At 37.2% G+C, this 16,752-nt stretch overlaps 1 protein-coding gene across 2 annotated transcripts in view; it reads right to left on the bottom strand.

Annotated features, from left to right (window-relative positions):
• DIAPH2 (diaphanous related formin 2) overlaps positions 1-16,752 on the bottom strand; it is a gene marked incomplete at both ends in the record, with an annotated part of 850,504 nt that overhangs the window by 616,823 nt on the left and 216,929 nt on the right. For both annotated transcript variants that reach the window (XM_080719289.1, XM_080719290.1), the window contains 2 exons: positions 1,920-1,989; positions 2,067-2,141. In XM_080719289.1, the coding sequence (XP_080575415.1) occupies positions 1,920-1,989; positions 2,067-2,141 (145 nt within the window). The remainder of the gene's footprint in view (positions 1-1,919; positions 1,990-2,066; positions 2,142-16,752) is intronic.

Below are 16,752 nucleotides of genomic sequence, written 5' to 3'. Positions count from 1 at the left end.
AGAGAAGCAAAGTGGCAAGAAGCAGGGCTTGGTTATTAAGGAGGGGTCCCTGTGGATGTGGCCCTGGGGACTACATATGGTTCTCTCCTCCCCTTGCTTGCCCTCTGCTTCTGGACTCCAAGATGTAGGAAACAGAGCCCATGCACTCTTCCTCTCTCTGCTTCCCATCGCCAAGCTGCCGTGCCCTGAACTCCGTCTCCACACCTCGCCTCACATGGACTGAAATGGATTGAAATGGACACAAGGATTCAATGCTTGCTCTGCTGGATTTTGATGTTGTTTTTGTTCCCATTCCTTCTTCCTATGGTGCTATTCCTTCCTTTTGAACGGCAAGTGTTTACTCTGTGCCACTGTACACTGAGTGTAAATCACTTGCTTTTTGTTTTAATTTTTATTTTTTTTTACAAGGGCTCACAGCCAAAAGCTCACTATGAGTCTCAGGGGAGACTGGACTTTGGGTCTTGTGAGTGATGATGGAATTGTTAAGATTATGCAAATTCTTGGAGACGAACTAAATGCATTTTGCATTGTGAGGTAGCTGTGAGGTCTAGGGGGCTAGGGGTGAAATATAATGCTTAGGATTTGGAATGTCCGCCTGGACCTCACAGAAACAGCGTAGCAATGTTGGAAGTCGGGCTTGGCTGCTAAAGAGGGATTCCTGGGGGTGTGGCTCTGGGGATTATATATGGCTCTCTCCCCCCCTTGCTTCCGGCCTCTGTGATGGGAGAAACAGAGCCCAGAGCCCGTGCTTCATTCCTCTCTGCTTCACCCTGCCATATCACCGGATTTCTGGTCTAAATGGACTAAACTCCAAGATTTGCAAAGAAGCTTCCTTTGGGGAAGAAATTTTTCCTTCTTCTAAAGTTTTTGGGTCAGTTGTCTTGGACTATAGCAGTGAGAATGCTAAGACTGCAGGTATTTACTGTATGTACCAATAATATTCTTTGCTGATACATGTGTATATAAGAGATAAATGCTGATATATAATTTTATATGCCTAAGAAATACTATTTGCAGATTATTTAAATATACAATCTTATTGCATTGGTTATTAATAGCTATATTTCATATATGGCAAGTTCCCAGTTATTGCTATAGGTAGTTATTTTATTAAGTAATTTGAGATTATTAAAGCACCATCTAAAGGTAATTATGTAATTAAGTGAATTTGCCAATGGTATTTTACCTGTAGGAATATAGAGCAGAGAATTTCTAAGACAAGAACAAAAAATACAATTCATATAGTTACTCTTAATACATATATACAAATCACCCTATCTTCCAGAGATATCTTTCTTGTAAGTTAACTCTCCGAAAACATTCATTGATCAGAAAAGAAAGAGAACTATTAACCTTAAAATGTAATTAATAAACAAGTCAAACTTCTTTACTCTTGAATTTTCCTTTTCCTTTTTCTGTCTCGTTTTTTTTTTTTTTTTTAGTATTAGGGATTGAAACCAGAGGTGTTCTACCTACAAGTTATCTCCAGCTCCATCTTTATTTTTTGTTTTACAAAAAGATCTCACTAAGTTCCTGAGATACTCCCTATGCTGCTGACACTATCCTCCAAGCTATAATCCTCTTGAATCAGCTTCCCAAGTACTGAATTAGCAATGGAAGAGTAACTATATGGAAACGGTATTCAACTTATGACATTTAGCCACTACCACAAAAGGAAAAGAAGAATTACTTAATTTGGGAATAAGAATATAATGTTTTCATGGTTTCAAAACCTACCAATAAATATTGTATGAGGCAAGGTATATTTTAAGTAATATTTAAATGAAACATACGATCATTTGCATCACAAAATCCCTTTTGTAAACTGAATAAGTACCCACTGTTTTGTGTTTCATATTTTCGCCCTGGAAGGCAAGTTCTCCTCTTTTGTTAACAAAGGCAGAAATAATACTACTCACCTTATTATTCATAAATGCTTTGAGGCACTGAATAAGTTTATACTGATTCTTCTTGTCAATATTTTCTTGCCTAAGTATGAAAAAATAATATTATGTTGTGCTTAAAATATGTCCCTTTGGTGAATTTTTTAAAATGTTAATTCTTACTGTTTTTTGTCCAAAAGCTTTTCCAGCACATCCAATAAGAGTCCAAGTCCTTCATGACCAAAGTTGTTAACCCAGCTAAGAAAAAAAAAGTATAAAGAAATTCAGTAATTTAAAACATTAAATATTCAGGACATTTTTACTTCCAAATCTAAAAATCCTATCTTAATATTGTCATTGTACTACTACTGTCATCTTTCTACCCTCACTGATTCACATACTGACTCTATAAGGATGACTCAGCCATCTTCCTCTGAATCCCAGACCTCTCTGGTATCTTTTATTGTTTATACAATACCACCTTGGCTGTTTCTCCATTAACATACTTAAACCGGAATTTCTGTGCTGAGTCAATTTTCTTCTGTTACCATTCCCCCTGAATCAGATCCTCTTTCATTCTTCCATATTCTGTTAATAATATCACTATACATTGAATCCCTCAGACTTGAGATACTGGCATGATTGTTTGTCCTATTCTCTTTTTCCTTTGCATTTATTCTATTCATTCATTCAACAAATATCCATTGAGTGTCTACAAAATACCCAGCATGTTTGAAGTTGCAAAGATATAATAAGCAACTAAAGTAATCACTTGCCCTCATGGAGTTGACTATCTAGAAAAGGAGACATAGGAGAATCAAATAACCAGCTACATAATAAATGTCACTGCTTTGATGCAATGAGGAAAAATAATCCTGGATAAAGAGGACAAAAGGAGTCCCGGAATGCTCTGTTTAAATGTGTGCTAAACAAAAGAACTTTCTTTAAGTTGGTATTTTATCAGAGCCCTGAAGGAATGAGTAATTTTCGTGTAGAAGGATTAAGAGAAAACTGAGTTCTGAGGTTGTTAAGTAGTGTGTTTGGAATGTCCCAGAAATTATGAGAAGACCATGGCAGAGGAACTGTGTAAGCAGGCTTGGGTGAATGGAAGAAGGTTAAATTACATGTGTTGGTAGAAGGCTGGAAGACAGATCACATAGAGCTTTGGCTGACTCGCATCCAGTCTAGCTCTCCTCCTAAAGTGACTCCTCCAAATGCCCCGTGTCCTTTGCATTATCTACGCTAACATGTTGGTTTGGCCCTAGTTATCTTCCCTTTAACTTGCCACTGGGGTGTCTGTAGCTTCATTCTTTTTTTTTGTTGTTGTTGTTCATTTTACCAAATGCAACATTAAATTGCCCTTCCACCTTCTTCAATTCAAAATCTTCCCCTGCCTACCTAATACATTTAAACATCTTGGCCCAACATCCAGATCTCAACTTCCCTTACCTTTCCAACCTTGAGCCTCATAAAACACATGCCAATACAAATCACATGAATTAGCATTCATGGAGCCCTCCCTGGACCTGCCATTTTAATTCATTTATTCTTTCTTCCAAGAAGGTAACCCCAATATCTACCCAGTCTTTCAAGGCTTCAATGGCTTTTTTGAACCACTAATGTCTTCCCCCCTGTAAGTCCTCTAACAAAATAAGAGGTCCCTTTCTTTTAAACTGCTATGTAATCTTTATCTCTTACAGTCTGACATTATGATTCTTGCCAAACATGTCTTTTCCAATCCTTTGGCATATAAATTCTCTAATGACAGTATATTATCTTATTTATCTTTCTATCTCCCAGAGCACTCAGTAGACTGGAGTATAATCACTAAATAGAGATTTATATTACACAGAGTCAACAATGAAATTATTTGCTAATTTAAATTTATTAGATTAATAAAAGAGTTATTAATAAATAAAACAATAATAAAGTAGTTAATAAGCAGTCTCATGTGGCCCAAGAACTTCATAAACCTAAGTAAACATGTAGCAAACTTCTGTGAAGCAATAATTTCAATCTATATTTTCCACTTTCTGTGAACTGCATGTGGTGCTGCAGATGGAACCCAGAGTCTGGCACATGCTAGGCAAGCATTCTACTACTGTGCTCGTCCCCTGAAACCCTAAATATTTAAGCCATGTGTATAATTCCATTACACTGTCTTGAAAGCATCCATTTCATATTGCTCTAAGGTAAACCTTACCAACATAGTAGGACACTGATGAAAATATATTTACAGATAGCTCATATTAAGAACGAGTCACATCCACGATATATACAGAAGCTCATTTTCAACAAATTCTGCTTTAATTTCCATAATGGAAACAAGAAAAATCAATATGACATTGTAAGAATAACTGACAGCAAGGCACTGTTCGATTGAGGCACATAATCACACAATGCAATGAGCTATTTTCTCTAAAGCCTCTTGATAATCAGTGGGGTTGTGGTAGAGGGATAAAGGGACATCAACTCTAAGTATAATATACTGTATTTAATCTATCAAGGAGAGAAATCAGCAGATATCATTATAGCACACTACACCCTACAGCAATCTCAACAAAGTGAGAATTCTGAACAAATTTATAAATACAGCCCTTAATATCTGCTTTGGCATTTGGGAAGAAAAATAATTTGTGGTTTCATTAAGTATAACACGAATTGCTTTTAAAATTTCAAATTTTACTCATATTCCCTTTATACCTAGAGCTATTAAAATTATGAGGAGTATTTCTTTCTTGGTCTAGGGAATCATTTGATACAAGAGCATGATTTATATTTGTTCACTTCAAATCAGTCGCCCACATATCCCAAACTATTTCAAATTGTGGAGTTTATGGTACTTTGGTTTCATTCGGTAAAAATCACTATTGTTCTTGAAAAAAGGATAAAATCACCAAACTTCTGTGCATAGAGGAAGAGTCTATTTATTATAAACTAGGCAGTGAAAAGTTTCTGCTGAGAATATTCTAGGCCCGATGGATGGAGGGGGCATAGTAAAGATCTTCATAATTTTTAAAATAAAGAGAATAGGAGCCTGAAAGGAGATTGCTGCCCAAGGAATCAAATAATTATGGTGTAGCATGATGACACTAAAGAGGTTAAAAGAAAAGTTGTGTATCTAGACACCTTTTGTGCCCCGTTTTCTCTTGCCAGGACCAATTCTCTGTCTTTCAGGCATTACATTCTAGCCTCTAGCCAAGTACTTACTATCCATAAATATTCGCTCTTTCTCTTGATATGTACATAGACACAACACACGCACACACGCACGCACACAAGTGGCCATCAAATGATGGAGCATCTAAAAGCTAAGTTAAGTAGGACTTAAAGTCAAAAGTATAAATTAAGCCATGCAACACCAAAAATTTAAATTTAGCCATGCTTTAAAAAAAAGTGTTTCCGGGTAAAGAAGCAGAAAGAAAGCAGGTAATAAATTTACCAAACATAACTCAGTAAGAAAGTAAAAGTTCTAAGTTCTAGGACCTAAACCCATATCTAACTCCAATTCTTCTCATTTCTACCTCCTTGACAGAAATAACTAAAGCAAAAACAGTATACTTTTTCCTCTTTTTTGGCAGTACTTGGAATTGAAAACAGGGGTTGTATCTGAGCTATACTCCCAACCCTATTTTATTTTTATCTGAAATAGGGCCTTGCTAAGTTGCTGAAGCTGGCCTCAAACCGGTTATCCTCCTGTCTCTGCCGCCCAAGAACTGGGATTACAGGAGCGTGCCACCATACCCAGCTCAATGCATTGTTTTCTCTAACAATATTTGGCTAACGGTTTCAGATCCCTCATAGAAGAGTTCATTATTGGTATAGAACTGCAATACATTTGTAACTATACCCATTGCCTAGATTTACAATGATATGGTTAACATTTAAAAGCTTGATTTTGGCAGGAAAAGTATGTTACAGTCCATGTTCTTGTTTTATCTTGTTTTGTTTTGCAGTACTGGGGATGGAACCCAGGGGCATTCTGCTCCCAAGCTACACTCCTGCCCTATTTTTTATTCTTTATTTTGAAACAGGGTCTCACTGAGTTGCAAAATAGCCGAGGCTGTCCACAAACCACGATCCTCCTGTCTCAGCCTCCCAAATGCTGGGATTACAAGCATGTACCACCACACCCAGCTTACAATCCATGTTTTTACTATCTCTTAAAGCCCTGAGATTCATAGGAGATATACCAAATATTGCTAAGAAAACATATCTGTCAGATGCAACTAAAATTTCCAGTCAAGGTTTAGGTAAGGAAGCTTTTTAGAAAGAACAGAGCCATGCCAAGATCGGTGGCACATGCTTGTAGTCCCAATATTTGTGGAGGCTGAAACAGGAGAATCATGGGTTCCAGGTCAGTGTGTTTTAAGTTACAGAGACTCTCAACAACTTAGCAAGACTCTGGTTCAAAATAAAAAGGGCTGGGGGTAAAGCTAGGAGGAAGAATGCCTCTGAGAAGAGGAAGGAAGGAAGGAAGGAAGGAAGGAAGGAAGGAAGGAAGGAAGGAAGGAAGGAAGGGAGGGAGGGAGGGAGGGAGGGAGGAGGGAAGGGAAGGGAAGGGAAGGGAAGGGAAGGGAAGGGAAGGGAGGAGAAGGGAAGGGAAGGAGGGTGGGGTGGGAAGGGAAGGGAAGAGAAGGGAAAGGAAGGGGAGGTGAGGGAAGGGAAGGGAAGGGAAAGGTAGGGGATGGAAGGGAAGGGAAAGGAAGGGGAGAGGGGGAGGGGATCCAAAATCTATCTTAGACATTTTGGGGGAAGGCAAGCTATCTTATGTACAATCTCACTTTCTGAGATATTGACATACTAGTGATTTTGTGCTACCAAGTCAAAGCGCTGTTTCTCTGTGCTACATATCTAAGTGCTATTGGCGGACACTTGTCAAGGAACCAAGTAGAGCAGATGAAACTTAGCAAGAGGAGTAATGTTCAAGTAAGGTAGAGGCAAGGATTTGATCTGGGGACTGAAAAGGAGCTGGGAAGAATATCTTGGAAACAAGAAAATTGACCCACATATAAAAGTTTTGGCCGAGTCCGGCATAATTGCACAGACCTGTGATTCTAGTACTTGTGAGGTTTAGATAGAAGGATTCCAGGTTCCAGTCCAAACTTAGAAACTTGGCAAGGCCTCAGAAACTTAGTGAGATCCTGTTCCAAATTGAAAAAAATAAATGGACTGGGAATGTAGCTCAGGAGTTTGGCTATATTTATCAGAATCTAGGTTTACATACTATGCTCACAAAGTTTAAAATAAGGGAGGCATGGTAGTACATACCCATTATACCAGTACTTGGAAGGCTGAGACAGGAGGATGAAGGCTGAGACTGGCAGTTTCAAGGCCAGCCTCAGCTACTCAACTTAGTGAGGCCCTCAGTAACTCAGTGAGACTTTCCTTCAAAATATAAAAAAAAAAGAAAATTGAGCAGGAGGTATAGCTCAGAGGTAGTATGTCCCTGGGTTCAATCCTCAGAGAAGAAGAAAGAAGAAGAAACAAGGAAGAAGTTTAAAATTAAAGACATTTAACCAGGCTTACTCAAAAATGAAAAGAATATTCCACCATCTATCAATGAGCTATTCTATGAACCCAAATGTTGGTGGAAGTAAATACACAAGCTTTAGAGGAAAATCTAGGTTCTAATCCCATCTCAACATATTGTAGTTGTATTATTCTGTAGCTGAACTTGTTTGCTCATCTTAATGTCATTTAGAAATGACAATGCCTCTACTCTATAAAGCCTTTACGAAAATTAAATGAAATAAAATAGGTAAAACTAGCAATACACTTTCCAAAATGTTAAGAACCCAAAATGTGAATGTTCTTTGAATCTTCTAGTCCAAAGTACAGTGCATGTTGTAGGCATAAATTAATTTTTTATTGGTACATTGTAGTTATACATCTTAATGGGGTACAAAATGGTAGAGGCATACATCACTTATTTAGTCCTCCAGCCAAATTAATTTTTTTCATGTGATGGTAAGGGATAAATCCAGGATTTCTTGCATGAGAGGCAGGGACTCTACCACTGAGACATTTACTAGCCCTTTTCATTTGATTTTAAGACAGTCTCTGTAGCTACCCAAGCTGGCTTCTAACAAAGTCTTCGTACCTCAGCCTCCCGAGTAGCTGGCTTTATAGATGTGTGCCACTGAGCCCAGGTAGTCCTTTTTCAACAATAGTAATGCTTTCCCTTTCAAAACTCAATGAGGCATAATGACTTAAATATATGGAACTTATTACTTCCCGTGCTTTCATTTGTTAATACTCAAAACATTGGATGCATTTAATTATATTTAGTGCTTGCCAATTGACATCACAACAGTCGAAGAAATGACAATGGGATGGAGATGAGAGTGGACAGTAAATATTACTAATGTTTTAAAACTGAAATCTATACCTAGATTTCTGAACTTCTGAGGTCTTTATTTTTAAAGGGCCAACTTATACTGATCAGAATGATCAAAGGCAAGAAAATCCTGCATTTCACGTACGAACCAGAGGACTCATTTGACACTAACTCTAAGAGAAAGCCAAGTTTTCCCCTCTGTGGCTCTCCAGGGCACAACAAAATGAGAAAAGTTTCTGTAAATTTATCTACTCTATTAAAAGAGGGAACAAAATTTTGTTCTCTCACAGATCCATGTAAAGGACAGCCTTTCTGTTTCTGAAACCCTCAATCTTTTGTTAGCAAATTAGATATTCAGGCTCTGAATTATTTAGTTACATTTCATGTGTATATAATTTAAAGACTTGGTGGACAGATGAGTTCAGTATATTATATACAGCACAAACAAAGAGACCACAGAGACAACATGTCCATTTAGGACTGTCCAGATTTATGTCTATTTTTCAAAAGGGTTAAAGCTAAAAATAGAAAGCTCTATACTGAGTCCCATAAGCTGGAAAGGCAATTGGTCTCATGTGAAGGAGTCCAATATTAGTCATGTCATCCCTTTATCACTATTTGTGCAGTGCTAAAGGCTAGTATAGAGGGTTATGTGTTCTGTACAAAGGATTTTATTTCTCCCTAATGGTGTTCTATTCCCATGTGTAATCTCATACTACAACCCAAACCACTGGAACATCAAATAAAACGAATGATAGTTCAGAGTTTCTTGGGGGAATTCAAAAAGTTTGTAAAATTATAACACATAAAACAACTAATTCAAAAGGTTGAGAAGGCTTTCAAGATTTATTGTCAATGGAGGTTTTTGTTTTGTTTGTACAGGAATACATCTCATTTTAATACCAACATTGCAGATGTAATGTTTCTCAATGCAATTAAAACCGAACCTTAATTATATACACTTAGGAAAACAAAAAGAGCCTCGGGTAATTAAAACCAATGTGTAACCCTACTGAAGCAATATTGTACATTCATTCCATGGATCGATATCCCCAAACAGTAGTTGAGAAAAACAGTATTTTCAGCACTGTGAAAAGATAATTTGTTCAACTAAATCAACTTCATAGATAGTTCTGCTATTGATATCCATACTCATTAAAAATAAGATGTCAAAAATGTGAAAAAGCGACAGGGATTTGTATAGACAATGACTTAATCCGGTCTTAATCCAATTTAAAAATCATCTATCTTTTATAGGTTTCTCTACTTGAAAGGAAACAATAGCACTGGGCATCTGACTGTCCCTGGAAATCATTCACTCCAGTCAATTGATACATGGTCTCTGACCAATTACACCGCACCTATTTCATGTACCACCACCATTGCCAGACACTTGTGCATAAGCCTTTGAAGCCTGACATCCACTGGCCACTCATTTCACCTGATTCATACAAAGGCTGAACGAGTCCATTCTTCAGCTCTGCCTCTCAATGAATTTGACTTCAATGCTGTGACAGATAGCATTTTTTTAGACAACACCTAAGAAGACATTCCATCTTTCTGGCTGCATTTACTTTCTCCCTTAGTCTCATGCTGCCCACTCATTTTTAACAGTTCTTTACAATGGAGGAAATGTGCGTTCTTTCTAGTTTATTTTATGCACAAATAAATTCTTCTTCCCTATTTATTTAAAAATCTATGTGCACAAGTTACCTCTAAAAATCTCCCTGGGGCAAGAGCTTAAGGAAAAATTCTTTCTCAAAGGACAAAAGTTTATTATTCATTAAAATCAATTTCTAAAACTGTCTCAGTTACTCTGAAGATCTTGAAAGAAAGGCCTTGAACATGAATCTGTTTAAATGCCCAACAATCTCCATAATAAAGAATATTTTCCTTCCCATGTTCCTCTAGAAATCACTGTTATAAAAATGAGATCTTACCAATAGTAATGATAGGAAAAAATTTAAATGAAATGAAAATAGATTTCAATCTATAGTAAATAGGAGGAAGGAAGAGAAAAGGGCATTACAAATAGCAAAAGCCAGTCATATTTTACATTGTAAAGATATGTTAAAATTGTGAATATAATTATGTTAGGACAATTACTAAAGCTGCCTTCATAGTGATATAACCAGTCAAACTCATAATAAAATGTTAACTTCCACAAGAAAAATGTATTGGTTTATTTTCCTAACCTAAGTAATGCAGTTAAAATTCTATCATGTACTCCACAGGACATCCAATTTCTTTTAGTTTAGAGGAATTTTATAAAATGAACTTACTCCAAGAAATCACATTCCTAATCTGTAAGCCCAGGAAATGAAGTAGACCTGGCATGGCGTTTATCTGTCATGAATAAGGTAAGTAGAAAGTTCTTTGAATGCAAAGAGAAAAAAGGCATTAGCATATACCACCTGCACATTTCTTTCTCTCCTAACCCTATTTGTATGCCATACTGTCTGATTCTGGTGGGCAGCAGAGAAGTTAAATGAATTTTCTTGCACTGTAACAGGGTTAAGTAGAGTTGAAGGGTAATTGCTATTTGATGACTGAACAACAGAAATGCAACAGTCCTTTTCACCTACCAGGTGCAGTGCCAAAAACATATAATTAAAGACTCATTATAGCGTGTGATATCTACATAGACAAAGATAAAAAAAATGCAATGTTCACATATATTTTTAGCACAGTATATCTAAACTAAATCTAAAAAGGACCATTTCCTTGCATCCTCATTGTGAATTGGACTCAGAATATGATCTGTAATGGTAACTGCTTCAGTCTTTTCTGGTTTGTTTTTATATGATATTTTTAAATCCTTTCTGCCCCAAACTGAGAAAGATACTTTAGAGATTAAATGTTCTTCCATGGGCACACTTATGGTAAATATCTTCTTTCCGCTTATTATATTTATTTTAGCTGATAAAAATTGTTTACATTTATGGTGTAAAACATGATATTTTGATATATGTATATATCATGGAATGAATAAATCCATCTAATTAATATAACCATCCTTATCATTTTGTTTTGTGGTGACAACACTTAAAATCTAAGCAATTTGCAAGTATATAACATACTGTTACTATAGTCTATGTAGAGTTTATCTTCCTATCTAACAGCAAGTTTGTATCTTTGGGAAATTTTAAACTTTAATAAATTTTTCAAAACAATCTTAAACAAGGAATATTGAAAATCTTAATAACCACATATGAAACAACATGGAAATTTATAAGCCTTATTTAAGACAAACTGAGCCAAACTTTCTCAGTTTTCTCCATCAGAATGATCTAGACCATCTAAAGCAATAGCAACAAAACAGTAATACTAGGCATATATATGACATATAAACAAAACAATTAAAGTCCAAATGTAACATAAATTATCCATGAAAGATATTAGCCTCTATTGTATTCAACTTAGCTTGCACTTTTTTTTAGAAATATCTACAAACATAGCTGCTCCAAATGAGAGATATATAATAATACATCAGTCTTTAAGAACATGCAAATAAATGTCATCTAAGTACAATATTTGAACTGCTGAATGCACTTTGGTCTTCAAAATGATAAGGACTTAATTTTATTTTTCTTCTTTTTGTTAATTTTTTATTGGTGCATTATATTCATACATCATATCGAGGAAAAAAATTGTGTGTACATACAAGTACACATCACTGATTTAACCCCTGCCCAATTACCACTCCATTCCCTCCCGATCCCTCCTTCCCTTGCTTGGCTTAGTGGTTGATTTTGATATGTTTAAGTACATTGTATATTTTAGAGATTTTCCTCTTCCCCCCTCCTTTCTCCTCCTTTAGGTTGCCTTGTTTGCTCCTCTATAGGATTTCCTTTTTCATCTAGAGTTCCTCCTATGACCCATTTCTCCCTAACTCTCACATATTAGGGAAAGCATCTGATTTCTCACCCTTTGTGACTGACTAATCTCGCTTAGCATAATGTCCTCCAGTTCCATCCATTTCCCTGAAAATGATGTAATTGAGGTTTTTTTTTGATGGCCGAGTAAAATTCCATTGTGTACATATCCCACAGTTTTGTAATCCATTCATCTGTTGATGGACATCTTGGCTGGTTCCATAGTTTGGCTATGGTGAATTGTGCAGCTGTGAACATAGATACACATGCATTAGTTTGGTAGTTTGCTTTCCTTTCTTTTGGGTAGATACCCGGAAGTGGTATTGCTGGATCAAATGGGAGATTTATTCCCATTCTTCTGAGGATTCTCCATACTGTTTCCCAAAGTGGTTGCACTAATTTGCAATCCCACCAACAATGTTTTAGAGTTCCCACTTCTCCACATCCTCGCCAGCATCTGTTGTTGTTTGTGTTTTGAATGATTGCCATTCTAGTTGGAATTAGGTGAAATCTCAGGGTAGTTTTGATTTGCATCTCTCTGATTGCTAATAATGTTGAGCATTTTTTCATGCATTTATTGGCCATTTGAATTTCTTCTTTTGTGAAGTGTCTATTGAGTTTGTTTGCCCATTTTGTTATTAGATGCTTTGTTTTCTTGTGTTGAGTTTCTTGAGTTCTCTGTATATTCAAGATGTTAGTCCTCTAACGGTGGTGTAGGTGGCAAAAATCTTCTCCCATTCTGTTGGCTCTCGATTGAGGTTCTTGATAGTTTCCTTTGCTGAACAGAAACTCTTCAGTTTCATGCAATCCCATGTATTAATTCTCCTTTTAATTTGTTGTGCCTTTGGGGTCTTGCTGAGAAAGTGTTTATCTGTGCCTATGTGTTGCAGTGTGGGACCTATGTCCTCTTCCAGGAGCTTCAAGGTCTCTGGTTTGATTTCCAAGTGTTTGATTCATCTTGAATTGACTCTTGTGCAGGGTGAGAAAGTGGGATTAATTTCCAATTTTCTGCATATGGATGACCAGCTTTGCCAACACCATTTGTTGAACAGGCTATCTTTTCTCCAGTGTATGTTTTTGGGCCCCCTTGTCAAAAATCAATTGGCTGAAAGTGTGTGGACTTGTTTCTTGGTCTTCTATTCTGTTCCATTGGTCTATGTACCTGTTTTTTTAGCCAGTACTATGCTGTTTTTATTACAATGGCTTTGTAGTATAGTTTAAAGTCAGGTATTGTGATTCCCCCTGCATGGTTTTTGTTACTGAGAACTACCTTGGCTATTCTGGGCTTTTTGTTATTCAAGATAAATATAAGGACTGATTTTTCTATGTCTGTGAGGAATGATCTTGATAGTTTAATGGGCATTGCATTAAATCTGTAGATCACTTTTGGAAGGATGGCCATTTTAATGATATTTATTCTGCAATCCATGAACATGGAAGATCCTTCCATCTTCTAAGATCTTCAATTTCTTTTTTCAGTGTTTTATAATTTTCTTTGTAGAGATCTTTTACCTCCTTGGTCAAGTTTATTCCTAAGTATTTTATTTTTTTGTGGGAAATCCTGAGTGGAAGTGTTTTCTGAATTTCTTTTTCAGTAGATTTATGGTTGGTGTACAGAAAAGCTTCTGATTTTTTGAGATTGATTTTGTATCCAGATACTTTGATGAATTTGTTGATCAGTTCTATAAGCCTTTTGGTTGAGTTGCTGGGTTTTCTAAATATAGTATCATGTCATCTGCAAATAATGAAAGTTTGAGTTCTTCTTTTCCTATTTGTACTCCTCTGATTCCCTTTTCTTGCCTTATTGCTCTGGCTAGAGTCTCTAGTACTATATTGAAGAGAAGTGGTGATAATGGACATCCTTGTCTCATTCCGGTTTTTTAGGGGGAATTTTTAAAGTTTTTACCCAGTTAATATGATGTTGGTGGTGGGCTTATTGTAGATTGCCTTAATAATGTTGAGATATGTTCCTTCTATTCCAATTCTCTGCAGTGTTTTTATCATAAATGGATGATGAATTTTATCAAATGTTTTTCAGCGTCTATTGAGATTATCATGTGATTTTTGTCTTTGATTCTGTTTATATGATGAATTACATGGATTGATTTTCATATATTTTTTGTTCTTTTTTATTGGTGCAATGTATTCATACATCATAATGGTATAAAGAAAATACTTTTCTAGACATACGTGCACACATCGCCGAGTTAGCCCCTACCTGATCCCCAACCCGTAACCTCCCCATCCCTTCTTCCCATGCTTGGCTTAGTGGTTTACATCTAGTTTTATAGCAATTTATCCAATATTAACGATGATAATCTCACATAACAGTTTCATTTGTCTGATACCAAGCTTTTGATGACTAAAAGATAACAGTTCAATATTTCTTTTTGCTTTCTTTATTACCAGAGAATATTTTTTTTAGGTGAAGCTATCATACATTTATTTATTTATTTTTCAGAAAAAATCTATCCTGATAAGGAATATGGACTCTAGATACCCAAAACGATCTTGAAAAAGAACAAAGCTAGAAGATATATATTTTCTGATTTCAAACCATATAAAGCTACAATAATTGAAACAGTGTAGTACTGTTCTAAAGGCAGATATATAAACCATTGGAGTTAAATAAAAGCCTAGAGCTAAATTCATCCATATATTGTCAAGTTATTTTTGACAAGGTTTCCACAAACATTTGGTGGAGGAAATACTAATCTTTTAACTAAATATTGTTGAAAAATAATAATTACATGAAAAAGAATAAAATTGGGCCCTTACCTAACACATATGCATATATTAACTCAAAATAGATAAAAGACCTAAATATAAATCTTAATACTATAAACTTTTAGGAGAAAATCTGGGTCATAAAACCTCACAACATTGAAATTGGCAGTGATCTCTTGGATATGATTTCAATGGCACAGGCAAAAGAAGAGTATACAAACTCCCTAAAAAATAAAAAAATATTGTATATCCAAAGACAATGTAAACAGAGTTAAAAGTTACTGATAGAATGGGATAAAATATTTCCAAATGCTATATCTGAAGGTATATTAATATTCCAAATAGAAATCCTAAAAAATAGCAACAATAAAAGCAAACAATACAATTTAGAGATAGGTAAAAGCCTAACATAAATAACGAATCTCCACAGATAACCAATCTTAGTTGTCTGTTGGATGGAAAATCTTGTTTCTCTAGTTCTGGAGTGTGTTACCTATTTCTTCTTTGTAGTTAATCTCTTTGAGTATTTTCTCTAGCGCTGGTTATGACTTCTGGGAAGATGGCGATGGAGCAAAATGGGGCTTACGAGCCCCACTAACAACCAATCTCTATTACCACAAAATCAGCGCCTTTCATAGCCAGAAAACACCATCAGCGGAGAAACAAAAAATGTAATTTTAAGGGACAGAGAAAAAGAGGGCTGGAAAAACGAGACACCAGAAACCAGACTGCAGTGCTGCAGCCGGAGCCACAGCGTGAAGCGGCGGGTGCCATTTTGCATTGCAGCACCAGGCTCCAGAGAGGAAGGGAACTCATAACGGAGCTCAGAAACCAGAGAGGAGATACGCCGGACTCACGCCCGAGAACGCGGCAGCAGCGCCTTACTGCTGGCGGCAGCGGCGAGTTCACCGGACAGCACCATACCAACGCACTCAAAAGCCCACCAAGCTCCACAGAGGAGCGGCGGACAGCGAGCCGAGGTGAGCCGCTGCGGAACAGCCGGGCGGGTTTCGGCAGATTTCTCGGCACTGGGAGCAACTAAAGCTCCCAGGGGCTGGGTTCAGCGCACCCTGCAGGGACTCAGAGTGGAGTTCAAAAACAGAAAAGAAATATGACAGCCTCACGGCCGAGGGCGCAGCAGCGGCGCCATATTGCTACCGGCAGCAGCAGCAGCGAATTCACCGAGTCCATGACAGCTCCATCTGCGCACTCAACAGTGAATCAAATTGCGGCCCCTCGGCCGGGCGTGGTGGCGCATGCTTGTAATCCCCGCGCTTGGGAGGCAGAGACAGGAGGATCGCGCAGGTTCGAAGCCAGGCGCGTGCGCTGACTTAAGAGACCCTGTTTCCAAATAAAAATATAAAATAGGTGTCTGGGAGTGGAGCCCGGAGGTAGAAGGGCTTCCAGGAACCCCAGTACCACCAAAAAAAAAAAAAAATTGCGGCCCCTAGAGGAGATATCCCAGTACTGTACTCGCAGAGACTTGACCCAGTGGGGGAGTGGTGGTGGCAGAGATATTACACCATAGAAGAACGCCCAATCTGGCAACCCCCATGGTCTAAATCAGCCTCAATTGACTCCCTGGGTCTGTGACTCTGTGATACAACCCAGTAAAGGAGTAGTGGGGACTGAGACACCACAGACTCGAGATCCACGGCACCTTAAGTGAAGTCATAGTGACCCAGGGAAGAACCCAGAGAAGGCACAAACTTCCGAAATCATGGGAAAGAGGAATAACAATGGAGCAATGAATGCCCACAACCCCACAACATCAGAACCCGATAAAACAGAAATTCAGAGATTTCTAGAAGATCAAATCAGGAAAATAACTGTAGAAATAATAAAGGTGTTTCGAAAAGAATTCAGAGAGAGCCAAAGAGAGATAAAGGATGCAATTAATGAAGTAAAGGCCTCAATTCAAAGTACA

This window comes from Muscardinus avellanarius (genome assembly GCF_963383645.1).
Source record: "Muscardinus avellanarius genome assembly, chromosome: X".
Lineage (NCBI taxonomy): Eukaryota > Metazoa > Chordata > Mammalia > Rodentia > Gliridae > Muscardinus > Muscardinus avellanarius.
This window is presented reverse-complemented; position numbering and strand designations above follow the sequence as displayed.